Source organism: Polypterus senegalus, chromosome 1 (genome assembly GCF_016835505.1).
Source record: "Polypterus senegalus isolate Bchr_013 chromosome 1, ASM1683550v1, whole genome shotgun sequence".
Lineage (NCBI taxonomy): Eukaryota > Metazoa > Chordata > Cladistia > Polypteriformes > Polypteridae > Polypterus > Polypterus senegalus.
This window is the reverse complement of record NC_053154.1, coordinates 195,607,943-195,625,527: the sequence shown is the minus strand read 5'-3', so window position 1 is coordinate 195,625,527 and position 17,585 is coordinate 195,607,943. Positions and strand designations below refer to the sequence as shown.

Here is a 17,585-nt window from a genome sequence, read left to right as displayed (position 1 = left end):
TGGCTCAATCATAAAAAAGAACTCCTTAATCCAGAAAAAAATACAAAGGCCAGCACTGACATAGTTAATTCTACTTTTACTTTTGTAATCAACAAACAATAAAATAGGTAAAAGAAGTATCTGAAATATATTACTGTTGTGCCTCATGTTTGCAAGCTTAATTTCATAAAGATATTCAGTCAGGAGGAGGAGGAGGACAAGCCATTATTAAAAAAAAAAAAAAAAAAGTTAGGGCTTTCACAAAGTATGAACTAATGTCAAACTTAACATGCACCAATAGACATACACACACTGCTAAGAACAAAGTGCCACATTTGCATTCAAAAGGAAGGATTATATAACTATCTTAACCAAAGTTACAGTTGAGAGTTAGGAATTTGATCTACTTGCACAGTGAAAAGTAATGCTATGAAAGTGAGGCACAATTCAGGACCAAGCAAGATGAAAAGAAGATTGGTACACGAGTAAACGTGTATCAGGGTAACATGTGGCTGAATCAGTTGAATCCTGCCAAGACAAGATGTGAATGCCCACAACCCTATACCAGGAAAAAAAGGCAAGTCTAGAAAACAGTCAGATACATTTAAATACAGGAGGTACCTTGAACAGTTCTTTGAATGATGGGTGTGCCACTGGATTTGGAACAAATGGTAGTGCATAATAAGGTAAAAATTCTGTAGTTTGACTCATTGCAGCTCCCCTCGTCTCCAAATAATGTTTAAATTCAGCAATCCTCTCATCCAAATCACTTCTGTCCTGTGAGGGTGGAAAAGGAAATCTGGTTGGTCAGATGAACTTGCACTTCTTGATATCAACTAAATTGTCTAACAGGTACACTACACTGAACACACTAGAATAAGCTTGAGATGGGTAAGTAACCATAATCCAAAGATGTTCTCTCACCGGAATGTCTCATGCCATACTTTAAGAATTTAACCCATGTATCCTGTATAAATTTACAAGAGTGAAAGGGAAGGTCTACAGGACTGTAGTGAGACCAGCTATGTTATATGGGTTGGAGACGGTGGCACTGACCAGAAAGCAGGAGACAGAGCTGGAGGTAGCAGAGTTAAAGATGCTAAGATTTGCACTGGGTGTGACGAGGATAGATAGGATTAGCAATGAGTACATTAGAGGGTCAGCTCAAGTTGGACGGTTGGGAGACAAAGTCAGAGAGGCAACATTCCATTGGTTTGGATATGTGCAGAGTAGAGATACGGAGTATATTGGAACAAGGATGTTAAGGATAGAGCTGCCAGGTAAGAGGAATAGAGGAAGGCCTAAGAGGAGGTTTATGGATGTGGTGAGAGAGGACATGCAGGTGATGGGTGTGACAGAGCAAAATGTAGAGGACAGGAAGATATGGAAAACGATTATCTGCTGTGGCAACCTCTAATGGGAGCAGCCGAAAGAAGATAGATTATATATCGGATGTATTTTGATTTTAAAATAGCAGACATAAAACCCATCTCTTATATAAATAGTTTTGCAATACTTGTCAGCCTACCTTCACCAAATCATACCTTAAGTGTGTCTAAGGCTTATCTAACATTCATTTTAAAAAAGTAAAGGTTTCACATTCCCTTTGTCATATAAGCATTTCATAACTATACTGCAAATAGACAAAACAACAAAAGATTATAACAGAAATTAATTCTTACCAGTGCTCCAAGCGTAGTCTTTAGTGGGAAGATGGCAAAGTGAATATGCAAATAAAACTCCAGTTTTTGTGACTGAGCATCCTTGTCTCGGATGTGCTCAGGAATGTGCTCTTCCCACAGATTAAAAAAAACCTTCTCATCACCATCCTCAAATGAAGTCAAGAATTCTTTCTAACAAGGAAAAAAACAGCACTATAGAAAAAGAACTGTATGCTCACAGTTTATGTTCAAGTTATAACTAATAAAATCATTAGGTTGTTACCGAGCAGTCAAACAGTGGAACTTCCTTAGTTTTTTAATATTCAATGAACACATCCTTTATAATAGTTACATACTAGCGGGCTACAAATTCTACGTTTGTGAAATCCATACTTTCTCTGGAAAGAATTATTTGTTTTTTTAAGTCTTTGAAATGATTTTGTTATCATGGCACTGATTTGTGCTTAAAATAGACCTTTTTTGCCAATGTAATGAAGAGCTTCCTGGTTAAATGGGGCTGCGAGACATGAACTCAGCTCTTCGGCGTACGTTATTTGATTTTTTCCGGCAAACAAATTTTCAAAACAAACCGTATTTTACGACTCTAGTCAGAGTCAGAGTAATAATTATGTTGCCGTGGTCATTTTAGATCTGACATTGGCTAAAATTTAAACAATGACCATTGTTCATACCCAGCCGTCATTACTCAGTTGGCCAATAAATGTCAGAAGGACAGATGCCAAAACCGAACTGCCCAAACATAGATTTCGACGTACCAAGCAAATGGCGATACGTTCTAAATTACTTACAGTTCCGGAACTGTCGAAGGGTTTAACTCAGTCGACGATGTTAGTCCTGGAAAGTCCGCCCCACCAAACCAACATTCCAAAAACCGAACGAATTTATTGTTATCTGCTCGAACCAATACTGACTTACTACACTTGGCCGTCCAGCGACGTCACTGATGCATTCGAACATTCTTAGCCAATCATGCAATACTGTGTCTAGGTTTGCCACGTTATGTTCTAACTACACAGGTAGAGTCCCAACTAACTGGTTCTAACTTGTATTAAGTTGAGGTATTGACGCGAACACCATACATACGGGGTACCGACGCTGTCAGGGATGCCAGGGGCCACGACCCGGCCGGGACGCCATGAGGGACCGGATGTGGGTCTGCGCCCACCCTGGATCACGTGGGGGCCGCCTTCCTGGTTGCTTCAGGAGTCACGGGTAGAGGGCATGGAACCCCCACCCTGTAGGAGCCCATGGTCACTGCCAGGCGGCACCCCAATGCCTTGGGGACCTGTTACCTCAGCACTTCCGCCACACCCGGAAGTGCTGGGGGGAAGATTTAGGAGGACACCCGGAGAGCTGCGCTGGGGCGTGGCCAACGGGGGAGTGTTCGGAACACCTGGAGCTCATCCGGGGCAGTTATAAAAGGGGCCGCCTTCCTTCATTCAGGGCTAGAGTCGGGTGGAAGGAGGACGAAGCAAGAAAGGAGAGTGGAGGCGGCCCGAAGAAAGGCATTTGTGGCCAGGACTGTGTGTTGGGGTTTGTGCACTGATTTTGGACAGGGTCTGAGTGACCATATCTGTAAATAATAAAATGTGTGGTGGTGACAAACAACATGTCTGCCTGTCTGTGTCTGGGTCGGCTCCACAACGCGAACACCATATATACGGAAAAGTATCAAATTATATATAAGGATACTTGTTGAAATTGCCCAGTTCTCCTGACTAACTGTCAAACTTACCTTATTCTACTACAGGGTTTTTGAAGTGGGAAGTTAGAGTCCTATCCCAGAAGCCTCTGGCTCCAAATAAATATGAACACTGGATGGTGAGCAAAATTATTACAGACCACATTCACCATCACCAAAATTAATTAACGTAACATTCATACATTTGTGATCTGAGAGGAATCCAAAAGGATTTTTTTTTTTTAGGGGGTAGGATGCAGTGAGATGGACAAATTGCAGAACATATTGAAATTGTGAAATAAAAAAACACATACATTTATATATAAACACAAACATAAAATTATTACCAGAAATAAACTACTGGTACTTCAAATTAGTAAGGTATGTAACCAAAGGTCTCTGCACTCAAAATATACACATAGAGGTGGGCTCTTAAGTTAACAACCTATTTTTCAGTCTGTTGAAACCCAGTTTGACCATTATATTAAGACAAATACCAAAAAGACAAACATTCACTGTACCTGAATTATTAAAGTTTTTGAATCTCTCAAACCATTTCCTATAGTCTTGGGGATAGGCTTTCCTTTGCCCTTGCATTCCTTCTCAAAAATTTTCACAGTTTCTTCAAAGTCACAAAATCTTAAATACTTAAAAATGGAAAAAGACAGTTAATATTATTCAGCAAATCATGTATATTCAGAGATTGACATAATCTAATGAAGTTTAAAATGGAAAATATTAAATATGAAAATCATTATACTCAAATTTTAAATATATAAATAAAATGGCACACCAATTGTTGTGTTGCTATAGGAACATCATTTACAGCCCAATTCTCCCAGTTTATCAACACTTTGTAATAACATGAGCTAACTTCTTAAACTCGATTAATCCAATTTTGAGTTTTGAGGGTCTGAAGACAATCCCAGCAGCACTGCTGAGCACAAAGCAGGTACCAGAGAATCCATTCGTTCATACCCGTACGCTTACACACGATCAATGTGGTAGGATACACACTCAAGAGTTTAATCTGTAAACCATCAGCATTAAATTCTGTAATCTTTTAAAAAAATACAACCTCTTCCCGCTAAATGTGGAGTCTGTTGGCAATTTAGATATTGTATTTTATTATGTAAATCTCAAAGCAGAATTTACGTAGTTTTAATAACCAACCTCCTTGATCAGTCCAAAAATTTCAGATTCATATGCCAAAATGTCACCCATTTTCATTCAAAGCTCCGATCATATCCAATCTCTAAAATAAAGAGAACAAAAATGTAAGAACATATTTAACTCGTGCAAATATTTAATTAGTACAATTCAAGTCAAAAACCATTGAAACAAAGTCAGATTCTGTTTTGCAAGGTTTGTAAGGAAGGGTTGTGAATAGAGACTGTAGGATTGGAAAATATACACAAATATTTTAATTGATATGAAGTTTCGCTACAATTTAAAAAGTAAAGTTCACGTATGCCTTTTGACAAAATATATAAAATGAACTTATGCAAAATAACCTCTTGTCATTATAAGTCAGAAAGAAATTAAAGTTTCCCCCGAAACAGCCACACTTCACACAATTATTAAAAATAAAGCACAGAGTTTGAATACCTTTTGTGATGTAAAATTTATATGACAGCACCACTGCTGCCTAGCAACACACTGTGGTATTTTTGAGAGGGGTGGGTCTCTTCAGATTTTCTCTCAGCAGACTAACTCAACCTGGATCCTTACCTTGCCTTGTGTCCTACTGGCTTGTCTCAGTCAGTTACAAAGTTGCATATCAGTAAATTTAAGTGGCCGATACTTGACCCAGAGCCTAAAAAAGCCATCTGTGAGAAATATTAAACACAGGATATAACCTTTTATACTAAAAATAATTATATATCACAGGGTTGCTGCTGATGGATCACTGTTCTATTTAATGGAAATGGGTTGCTGATGGTTTGGGAGTTGGGAGTGTGGTGCAGCCCTGATGGGATCCGCAGGCGCCGCCGGGGGGGTGCTGCAGCAGGAGGTTCTTTCACCACACCCGGAAGTACTGCCGGAAAAGAGTAATCAAGCACCTGAAGCACTTCCGGGTGGTTTAAAAAAGGAGCCATCAGCCACTACTCAGAAACCCAGAGTCGGGAGGAGGAGCAACGAAGCTTGACTCGAGGAATAAAGGAAGGGATTAATTGTTTGTGCATTGTGCTGTGCTTTGTACTGTGTTATAAACTTGTGGGGAACGGGTAAGGCGTTTCCCACAATGGAAAAAGAAAAATAAACCTGGTGTGCTTTGAACTTGTGTCCCACGCTTGTCTGTGTTGGGTTCAGCTGGTGATGCCAGCCTGGTGGGCCACAATGGATTTAAAAAATATTTTGGCTAATGATAAATATGAAGCACATTATATTGTCCATTGCTTTTAGCTTTTCTCTCCATTTGTCTAGCTGCACAGGACAACTTCTCCTATTACTTTTTTTCCCCCCAGTGTATTACTCCACTTGCCACCCGCTGCAAAAGAGAGAAAAATAAAACAAACTGGATTAACTTCTGTAAATCCTTGTGTAAAGAAACACTAAAACTAAATTTAAGCAAAACTTAGAAAAGAAGAGACTGAAACAAAATCTGTTTTAGAGATCAGTCTTTTTTTAGTGAAAATTGGCCAACTTTGATTGCTGGCTGATCGAACATCCCTATGACCATTATCAGTTATCCTGTTCAGACAAGATAAATAAGGTATTTTTTGTTTTTTTAAGTACTATGTATGAAAATTAAAATGAAATGACCAAAAGAAACATGGAGGTCTTAAGTGACGTATTCTTATTTTTCTAAGTGCAAGTATTGTTTAGGTGACTAATGCATTGCTTTATATGCTAACATGAGCAGGTTGTTTGCACAGTCTTTATCATTGACGTCTATATGTTATTTACAGTCATCTTGCTATTTACTAGTGCAACATACCTGAAAGATGATGTGCATCTGTGTGGTACATAAGAAATAAATCAGCTATTGATTAGTCAATGAAAATGTAAAATTTCAGTTCAGCTTAATGTGACTTTAAGATAGCACACCAAACTTAATGAAGATAGGGGTTACAAATTACAGATATTTAGAGAGCTTTCAGTGTAATGCCAGGTGAAAAACCATACTTAAAATAATTTGGCCATATTTGATTTTACATTGTTGTTGTTTCACTTTTATTGTAAAAATCAAAAAACTATTAAAGTGCAACATGACCATCTAAAAAATAGTCGACTTAAGAACACTTGAAGGATAATCATTTTTATTTTTTTTTCAGGGATTAAACCACCATGTTCACTACCATATTCAGGTGTCCTGTTGTGTACACCCCCTACCCTTACTCAGTAAAAGGGCAATATCTTTTTAATATGATTACATCCATTGTTTATAGTGAATCTGCAAGGATACTGTACAGCAGTGTCTCAATCAACATACTGTATTTACATACACAATAAAAATAAGAATAAGGTTAGCACCCTAGTAAAGGTAGAAACCTGTTTTTTTAAAAAAACAACATTTACCCATGGTGCAAGTACACTTCTGGAGTTCTCCTTTGGCAAAACAGTCTGATGTGATTAAACTGTACAAAAAAAAGGAAATTTACCTTGTGGGTACTTCTACCTTTTGGCTGTTGAAAGCATGTGTGAAGTAAACACATACATAGATGAACAGAGTACAACAGACACACACAGCCTACAAACTTCTTAAGTATAACCAGGTTAAGGGTTTACATGGCTGCACAATCAGATTAGTCGCAGAGAAATCTACATGCGTTAACCTGGTTTCTCAGAGACCATTAACTCTGTTTAGCTACAGGATTAAGGGTTTACATGGGTTTCTGAGAATAACCAGGTTATTAAAGCTCATGTAAACGCACTAAATAGCAGTAGACGTAGACTCGAAAAGGGTGGTCGAAACTACAGCACTGCTATACACCACCTAAGCATCAAATCTGGTAATGCCCCACCTCCCCTAGAGTTAATTACTTCAACTGAACACCAACCACCCCTTCCCACCACATCATGATTCAGAGAAAACTTGGCACTTCTAAATTTGTCAAGTACTTTCAAAGCTAATTTCAGTGAAATATCAAAAATATTTTAAAGATGTTTTAATAACGCTTTACAGAATAAAAACCCAATCAATGTTTTTAGTCAGCTACTTGTTCCAGCATCACTGCAGTTTTGGTTTGGGTTGCTAGCAGGATTGAATGCCAAAGAAAAAGTGCAAATGCAAAGGTTATTTGTCACAGGATGTTCCTTATCAAATACCAACTGAAATGGTAAACATGAAAGCAATTTTACAAAGATCAATGGAAAAAAAAAAGAAAAAAAAAAAAACTATAAAAATAAAAATGCATAAATAAATTTTCTGTATTATAGTTTGTAAATCTTATATAGTATGCTACCATGGCTGTTCATTTGTCTGTCCAGGATTTTAAATCACCTGTAGCTTACAAACCGGTTCACCTATTGACCTGAAATTTGGTACATATATACTACGTGAAGTCTACTATCCACTTTCAGGGTGATGATTGACCTCCAAGGTTATTCCTCTTTTTATTTTTATTTGTATTTTAGAATCAACTCTCGGCAGCATGCAGCATGCGTAAGGGTGCCGTTACCATTCCCTACCACTTTCACTGTCACTTCCCCTACCTCTTCATATCTTAAATCATTCTTGAGGCAGACTGAAAGAGTATGAAAACTATGATTGCTCAAGTCATGTGTATTCACTGCACGTTATCGTGCAGTAAGACATTACTGGTGAATACATAAAACTGACACTTTTTTAAAAAAATAGTTATGTAAAAATCAACTGCAATAATTTATATTCATTACTTAAAACACTTATCTTTTGTAATTAAAGTCATACAATAAATATGCCTGTGTATTCTAACAAATTTGTCAATCCCCTGACATTGAAGAGTCATCCAAATTGGTTATGGTTGGGGTCAGTGAACTATACAATAATAGTTATCCCCATGCTTTTTAATCTGAATAAACTTCAATGAATAAACAGAAAACCAAAATATCAATATCACTGAACTGATATCTTACTTTACAGAGTTTAAACTCAATGAACACATTTGTTGCCAAATACTTAAACCGCACATACTGCCAAATTATAAGCATCTTGTAATTTTTACATTATTAAATTTTAGTTTATATTGAACTACAAAGGGTGCATGTAATTACTGATGTATTATTACCTAATATTAAGCAGCAAGATTAATTTTGCTATTATACTGGCATACTACTAGAATTGGAGAAAAATTACATAAATACAAATACACTAATTCATTAAAAAAAAAGATATTTACCAACAATGTGAAAAGAATATGTTGTATATTAAACATCTGTGGATCCTTTGTGGCATGATAGCACACTGGCTAGGGCAGATGCCTCACACCTTCAGAAACCTGGGTTTAAAATCCCACCTTGGTAGATAACCATGAAATTTACACACCACATCTCTAGAAGTCTCTTTCTTTCTTATGATTAAGAAATTTATATAGGATTAAATGGCAACCATAAATAGTCAAAAAGCAGTTGAGTGTGGGTGTGTGCAATGCACTGCTAAACACATTTTTGTTTTAGTTTTCAAGTTTGGGACAAAGTAAAATGTGCAAGTGTGGTGTTATGGGTCCACAGCTCGTTGAGCAAAAGGCCATTCATTTTAAATAAATAATCACCGCACCCGAGGCGGCTTCGTGAGGGGGCGTTGTTGCGAGCAGCGGGGGCAGTCGTCGATGTGGGCGTTTCTCACCGTGTGCACAGGTGAGGAACTGCCCACATTCGTGATTGCTCCAGTGGTTAATGCTACAGCTGTAATGGCCCCTCACGTTTTAAAAAGAAGTGCGAGTCAGTTGTGGGGGGAAGAAAGAAACGATCGGAGAGAGAAAGGAAAGGAGAGGACGGAGGTTACCGGGAGCAGGAGAAGAAGCGGGCGGTGCGTGAGTGTGGTGAGCGCGCGAGCCGTGGACAGCTGTGTGGAAAGCTGGGTGTTAGGCCGACACCCAGGTGTTTGTGTTGATGTCGCTCCCGCTGAGCGATCAGGTAGCGGGAGTGACCAGGGAAGGCGACTGGCCGCAGAGAGGCCATGGAAAGGCAGCGGAAGTCGGGAGACTTGGTGGTGGGAATCCCCAACGTGAGCGACCTGGCCGTTGTGGGAAACCAAGTTCTCCGGGACTGGGATGAGTGCCATACCGAAGCCAGGGATCGGGAGGTCTCCAGTCTCGTGCGTGTGTTTCAGGAGGGCAGCTGCAGAGAGCGTCTTGCCTGCTGCGATGCCCAAACAGGATTAGCAGGTGAGACGCTAACAGAAGAGCACCGGATTTGTTGTTGGTTTTTAAGACTGCTTCCTAGAGAAGATTTTAACCTCTGGTTTTAAAGGATTGTTTTTTCTTATTGTTGTTTTAACCTCCACGTTCTTTTTATGGATTATTTATTTAATGAACTTTGAAACTGCACTATTTATTTATGGAACACTGTTTTTGTTGGTTTTTAATAAAAGCACTGTTACACTTTCTGCCTTCTCCTTGCTCAGTAATTTGCCTCCATTGACTAGCTCACTCGGCAACATTATCGACGGTGTTGGGTTCAAGTGCTTCCGACAGCAAAGGGAGTGTGGAGCCAGAACCCACATCGTCACATTTGGTGGCAGCGGTGGGATGAGCTAGCAGTGGAGGCCAGAAGAGGAGACAGAGCAGCAAGTGGGATTGGTAACTGACTTTGAAGGACCCACGTACCCAAGCCAGAGGAGGACCTTTTTAAGAGACTGAGCTTTTTAAGGACATTTATTTATTGCTGTCGTTTTTAATTGTCTTTTAAAGTTCTTATTCTTTTAATGTCCTGTTTTTATGAAGGGGGCTTGGGTTGGTTTGTTTTATTGTGGGGAATTGTTTTAGTGCTTTTATTGTTTTAGTGCAGTGTAGAGTGGCCGAGCTGTGGACCTGAGCTCCAGTTGCATTGGGTTGGCAGTGGTGTGGAGCCTTCCCATGCAACTGGAGTTTTATGGGGGGTGGAATGTGGTGTTATGGGTCCACAGCTCGTTGAGCAAAAGGCCATTCATTTTAAATAAATAATCACCGCACCCAGGCGGCTTCGAGGGGCGTTGTTGTAGCGAGCCGCGGGGCAGTCGTCGATGTGGGCGTTTCTCACCGTGTGCACAGGTGAGGAACTGCCCACATTCGTGATTGCTCCCGTGGCTAATGCTACAGCTGTAATGGCCCCTCACGTTTTAAAAAGAAGTGCAAGTCAGTTGTGGGGGGAAGAAAGAATCGATCGGAGAGAGAAAGGAAAGGAGAGGACGGAGGTTACCGGGAGCAGGAGAAGAAGCGGGCGGTGCGTGAGTGTGGTGAGCGCGCGATCGAGCGCTCGTGGACAGCTGTGTGAAAGCTGGGTGTTAGGCCGACACCCAGGTGTTTGTGTTGATGTCGCTCCCGCTGAGCGATCAGGTAGCGGGAGTGACCAGGGAAGGCGACTGGCCGCAGAGAGGCCATGGAAAGGCAGCGGAAGTCGGGAGACTTGGTGGTGGGAATCCCCAACGTGAGCGACCTGGCCGTTGTGGGAAACCAAGTTCTCCGGGACTGGGATGAGTGTCATACCGAAGCCAGGGATCGGGAGGTCTCCAGTCTCGTGCGTGTGTTTCAGGAGGGCAGCTGCAGAGAGCGTCTTGCCTGCTGCGATGCCCAAACGGGATTAGCAGGTGAGACGCTAACAGAAGAGCACCGGATTTGTTGTTGGTTTTTAAGACTGCTTCCTAGAGAAGATTTTAACCTCTGGTTTTAAAGGATTGTTTTTTCTTATTGTTGTTTTAACCTCCACGTTCTTTTTATGGATTATTTATTTAATGAACTGCACTATTTATTTATGGAACACTGTTTTTGTTGGTTTTTAATAAAAGCACTGTTACACTTTCTGCCTTCCCCTTGCTCAGTAATTTGCCTCCATTGACTAGCTCACTCGGCAACATTATCGACGGTGTTGGGTTCAAGTGCTTCCGACAGCAAAGGGACTGTGGAGCCAGAACCCACATCGTCACAGCAAGCAGTAGCTGATCATTATGCTTTGCAATGGGCTTTATCATCAATGAAGGGTTAGGGTTAGGGAACATAACACAGTACATACCTTGTCATCCCATTTTATTCAGCTACTAACTGAACAACCAGGTAATCAAGCACCTTAATGGGAACATTCTCATTCCTAAAGTGACAGCAAGAACATTGCAAAAATATCTGTTTACATACCTGGTCATTTCCATGGTTAAGCCCTATCATACTACACCATTTTTCAGTCACACTCATCACTTAAGTAGTCTCAGTGAGTTGGGGCAGTTCTAGCACACTTGTGTGACTGCAAGTTGACTTCCCCAGCAACCCAGTTATACCTGTCTGGAACTTGGCCCAAAAAATATCAAACAGGTTTGATTTTTATCTTTTAAGTAGTAGAGGCAGACTCATGTATGTGCAAGGGTAGACAATCAATGAGCGTTCAGATGGAAGCACAATGCATGCAATGTAGCTACAAGGAAAAAAGTATAAGAGGTTCCTTGAACTACACAAACAGAAAAGATGCTCATCTGACTAATGTTACATGTTTGTCATAACATGACAGAACTTAAAAATGTAAAAGCAAGGGTCTGTATTGCATCAGAACTTATCATACCTAGAAAGCACTCATACCGGCACTGGCATTGTCAGGTAGCATGTTAATGGCCTGTCAGAATGTGGTGAATTCACAATACTTTGGAAATGTGCAGCTTTGCTTAAAAATCTCATCATGAGGTAGTCATGTAATTCAGCATCCCAAGTGATTCTTAGTCCTGTAATTCGGCATCTTAAAAACAATAATATCGCGCAACTCTCAAGCTAAGTTCAGATTGCACTGAAAATGTGGATAATCATTTAATTAACTTTATGAATTCATTTATTATGTTAATTCCCATTAACCAGTCCAAAACTTATGGCTATAATATGCAATGTTTACTTAAAGAAGGAAACAAAATACTACAAGGAAAAAGGATACTAGCATGTGCCGTGTAAGACACCCAATATGAGAAAAAGAAAAAACAGTTGTCTGTTTAAGTGTATTACTTTTAAAAGTTAAAGTTGTAAATTTAGTGCCATTGTATTGGCGAGTCTTATTGGTGAAGTTACACTGACAGCATTTACCAGAAAATATCTACAGATGATGTACTTTAAAGACATAACTAGCAAAACACCCGCGCTTCACAGCGCCGAAGTACTGCATTAAAATTTTTATTAAGAAGAAAATTTAACCTTTTTAAACCGAGGGAAAATATGCTAATAATTATTTGTTAAGGATCTCTTTGTATATATACCATGTTGTCAGTTCGGCCCTCCGGTTGTAACATGACCAAGCTGTGCGCTGAGCTTACTCTTGAGCATGCAACTTACAGTTGGCCATGTGAACAGTAATCTTGTCTCAAATCTCACAGCTTGGATTGCTGCTGTCATAATCGGTTTGAGTTTCATGGTTTGTTTCAATTATGACAGTATTTGCAGGATTTGTTGTATTGAAGTGACATTCGTCATCTGTCAAGCGTTGTAAGCACACAACCAGTTTCAGCGATAAAATCACATCCAGCTTTTGAGAGTTTAAACATTCATAAACATCAAAGTGTCCATTACTGAAATCGTCACCTGTGAATCTAAGATGTTTAAGAGGCATTGGTGGTTGTCGAAAGGTGTAAAATATTTGGCCATTTCGGTACACTTGAAAGCGACAACCGAACAATGCAGCGGCAGCCTTCAACTCACATGCAGAACCATAGGTGAAGGGCTTAAGCATTTCATTCTTATAGTGCTCCTATGTAGTATAATTATCTCCTGTACCGTCATCAGTCCGCACCTTGAACCTGTCCCAGTCATTCAATACATAAGACACAATGTTCCTCCAGATATCAAGAGTGAGCCTGATATGGCCGTGCAATATGTAACAAAGAGAATGGAAAAGGTAGGTGGTATCTCCGGGCATGGAAACCACTCGGTAAGTGATAGTTCTTTGATCGATAGTGATCTCGATAGACATGGTAATGGGGGTTGGAATGATAAAGGAAATGGGTACCTGAGCAATGTAAAATAAGTGTAAAATACCTATACAATAACTATAATTGTAATAAACAAACAATAAAACAGCGGAGAAGCTGTGGATTAAACAAAAAGGCTGTAGTTATCAGTAGGGAGACGTGAATCCTCGTGGCGAAGCAAGGAAGGGAATGTAGAGACCGGAACGACGGACGGCCTTATATAGGCAGGCAGCCAACAACGTGGGAGGCGTTGGGATGGGGGACCCAACGCCGCCTCACACGGTGACCGAGCTGCAGGCTATGGACGTATATATGTACGTAAGTAGGATTCAGTTAGCGTTGGGAACCCGTGTACCAAATTTCTTGAAGATTGGCCCATAAGTAACAAAGACTGTTGAAAAGTTCAATATGGCGGCCGACAGGGCATCATACCACCGAAATAAGTATCGCATTGGTTTCGGTTAGTGCAGGGAAGCCACCAACCAAATTTCGTCAAGATGGGGCCGTAAATAAGAAAGTTCAACATGACGGACGTTGTTGACCGTTATGACCATTACGTGTAGAATTTCGAAATGAAACCTGGCTAACTTTTGTAAGTAAGCTGTAAGGAATGGGCCTGTCAAATTATTTATTATTATACTGTAGATTAAAAACATTTTATAGGTTAACCAGAAAAACTGGCACAAACTGTTTTAATATTTTGCAATTAAAAATGTAAGAAGCACAGCCGTCGATGAGACTCCAGAGAGGCATTATAAAATAATTTTGCCATACAGGAGTCCCAGTACCATTTCATAAAACACTTTTGTTGAATAATTCATTGGTTAAACACACTCCAAGTTAGTCTGTCATAAATAGGATGTGCAGCATTTTTCATAATGACACTCAAATTTGTTTTCATTCTTTCCTCTGCTGCTACTTGCACTGGGCTGAGAGTACATCCTATAACACTTAGCTTGTTGATTCAATCGGTTTCTTTTCAAGTGATGTTACCATTGCAGCACACTAGGATGTAGAAAGAGAACAGGAAAAAAAAAAAAAAATCGCACTGGCTATCACAGATTTTAAAAATACGCAAAGGATGTCACTACCCACATTAAAGTAAACTGTACCAGCTATGATTAAAATTGTAACTGTAAACTGTTAAATGTGCTAAAATTTCACAATTTCCCAAATACAATCATTTCTTCTAGCCTTTTTTTAATTTTGTAACTTTTGTTTTACAGTAAAATTAGATTTTAGCAGTCCTATGGCATAATCGTAGATCCTCTGAGAATGGAAAAAAGAACAGGCTGTAGAGCACAAGACTGAATGAATTAGCAGGTTACTGCAGTCAGTGAATTTGTACCAACTCCGGGTAAAATTGTAAAAATTGCAATTATAAATTGTAATACAATGTGTTAAATGTTACAATTTACGAAATACTAATTGCATAAAACTTTTTCTTCTTCTAGCCTTTTGATAAAAACGTAGCTTTTTTTAAATTTTCTAACTTTTGCTTTAAGTTTAATGCTACTTAAGGTTCGTGACTTTATTAATAAAATGTAAAAAAGGGACAACGTCATCGCTACAGCATTTAAACCTAAACAAAGGTCATGTGAAAAGACAACTTCCCTTCGGAGATCAACAAAGTACATCAAAAAATAAATAAATATTTTGTAACAGATTAGGGTACTAAACAATATCCTGATAATTCACGTTGGCAGGAATGAAACGCCTTGTATCTTGAGGAGTCGGAGGTACCATACATTGTGCAGTCGGTGTCTAAAGTTGTGTACAGTATGTCGGCTCAACATGTTTAAAAAAAAAAAAAAATTTAAAGTGCTTTCATCCCGAACAGTAGATGCCTGTAATTTCCCCCAGTTTATACACAACTTTACCATGCTTAAATGAGAGAGAACTCCTTCATCTTGCCTACTCACGATAAAAAAACTATTTGTTCATTTAACCAGGTGCTTACGTGACGATATAAAAATAGAAGAATGTACAGTCTAACATGGGTTTGAAAATCAGCCCATGGATGGCCATTCAAAAAGCATACAGATACTTGAAACGACTTGATCTGACGATGGCTTAAAGTTACAGTTCTGGAACATTAATAAAAGTGCGCACTAATCACACCACCGTGAACTGTTGGAGACCCCCAAATTGTTAACACTTCCTCACATCCCAATGTAATAATTTAACAACTTGAGTCTTCTATTAAATCATTGTAAAAATAGCATTAATCAAAATACAAACAGTAATAATTAAGATATAAAACTGCAATATGAAGTTAAAGACAGTACTGCAAGCAAGCCTATCTTAACATTTGATAAAAATATCGAATCTCCATATGAACAGACAGAAAACAACAAATCAACGCACCAGTAACGGGAACGCGAATCAGGCTGCTCACCGCACCAAAGGCGGCCCTTCTCGGGACACCGAACAATCCTTCGGTACCTTCCACAACTCGGTCGTGTTTTCTGTTGTTCGTTTGAGATGCCGTAGTTCCGAATATTTCAGGTTTGAATGCCACGGGGTGTGAGTCTTCCTACTTGCAAACAGCAACCACGGAATGGGAAGACGCGGCTGTTCGCCACCAGGCAACCGGGTTGGCAGGGAGGGGGAGAAAGATAAGAAACAGCTAGACTGCCGTAAAGTAGGACGCTTACCAACGTCGTAATACAACCGACGCGTCCACAGATGGTTGGACGAAGAGTAGATTGTTTTACTGTATTATTAGTTTTTGACATAATTAGTTTAATATTTTCTAATAAATGATACAACTAAACAAATATAATCAGATGAAAAAATAGAAAACGGAATTACTGGACCTGGCATTATCCATAAACAACTTATTTAATCAACTTAATTTATGGTAAATATTTTTTGTGCAATTTACGTTTTCTTAAGGAGTGTGACAGATTTAAAAGACAATCTTTTTTGTCCACCAGACGTAAAACCTCATTATTTTTATAATTGTGGCAGTAAATGGTCATTTATCAGACCAAAAACCTCTCAGTGATTTTTTTCAGCCATGCAAACAAATCTAAAATTTTGACTGAGGTGGAATCGTTGGCCTTCTTGAGACATTCAAGATCAGCCCTGTATTGGTTAGTTTTATGGATCACAGTAGAATAATGGAAAAGTGCTGTTAAAATAGCTGTCATGTACACTGAGAAGTATTTGGAATCCTCAAATCACAACCACACAGTAGCGACAGTGGCAGTATTGCGGCAACCGCTCATTACAGCACCTATGTCAAGGCTTCTAACTCAGACATCTAATGTTCTCCACGGATTACCGAGTAAATGTTTGAACCTTGAAGCACTTACTTGTAGCGGTGGAATATTATTCACAGCATCCATTATGACATTTTCGATTCAATGATTCCATGACAAACTGCATCTGGACTGCTGTTAGGCTCAAACAGCCTTCCCTGGGTTTGTGTTTTATTATAACCAGCTATCAATATAATTTATAGCTTTTAGATGAGAAGCATTTGATTATCAAAATGAACATCAAAGTATGCTGTCAAAACCATGTGTAATATATGAGATGTAAGGCACAGATGCCTGTAATAGCCAGTTGCCTCATCTTTTTGTTAGCTAAACCTTGATCCATAAATCAAGAAGCTTTTATTGTGTGGATTAAATCCTTTTCTTGCACACTTTCTTGAAGCCATTTTCTAAAACGGCAACTGACTGACTTGCTGAGGTACACTATATGGAACTTTGAGGAACTTGACACAGAATCTCATTGACTGCAAGTACAAACAACTCATACATTTAAAGCTGCTCTGGAATAGTAAAGCATTCCACTGCTTATTTCTTTGTTCTGTATGCTAAATGTATGCAAGGGATGACTGAATTTTTGAGCATGATCTATTCAGAGAAAGACCAGTAAAAGCAAGAATATTTTATTTTTTGCACCACAATCCCAGTAAACATTAATAGTTTTCATCGTGTTTACAAAACATTTTTATCCCATTCAAATCAATCATTTGGCCTGCATGTGCAACCACGCTCCTGTAGCAAATATGACATCATCGTAATTGTGCCGACATAGAACTTTATATTGGGGAACAGGTGGTAGTCACATTAGGCGAAGTCTGATAAGTAGGGTGGGTATTGCATCTCTTTGAACCCATCATATGTCAGATACAGCCATTGCAACTCATGCAGTGTTGAATAGGAGCATTGCT

The 17,585-nt window shown here is 39.2% G+C and overlaps 1 protein-coding gene across 4 annotated transcripts in view; it reads right to left on the bottom strand.

Annotated features, from left to right (window-relative positions):
* LOC120537348 (lisH domain-containing protein ARMC9) overlaps positions 1–16,051 on the bottom strand; it is a 167,161-nt gene extending 151,110 nt beyond the window's left edge. For 2 of the 4 annotated variants that reach the window (XM_039766253.1, XM_039766261.1), the window contains exons 1-5: positions 15,764–16,051; positions 4,516–4,597; positions 3,864–3,989; positions 1,662–1,832; positions 601–756 (exon numbers count right to left, since the gene is read on the bottom strand). In XM_039766253.1, the coding sequence (XP_039622187.1) occupies positions 601–756; positions 1,662–1,832; positions 3,864–3,989; positions 4,516–4,572 (510 nt within the window). In that variant the 5' untranslated portion in view covers positions 4,573–4,597; positions 15,764–16,051. The remainder of the gene's footprint in view (positions 1–600; positions 757–1,661; positions 1,833–3,863; positions 3,990–4,515; positions 4,598–15,763) is intronic. The other 2 variants (XM_039766236.1, XM_039766245.1) reach the window with 1 other exon arrangement.
* Positions 16,052–17,585: the final 1,534 nt, after the last annotated feature.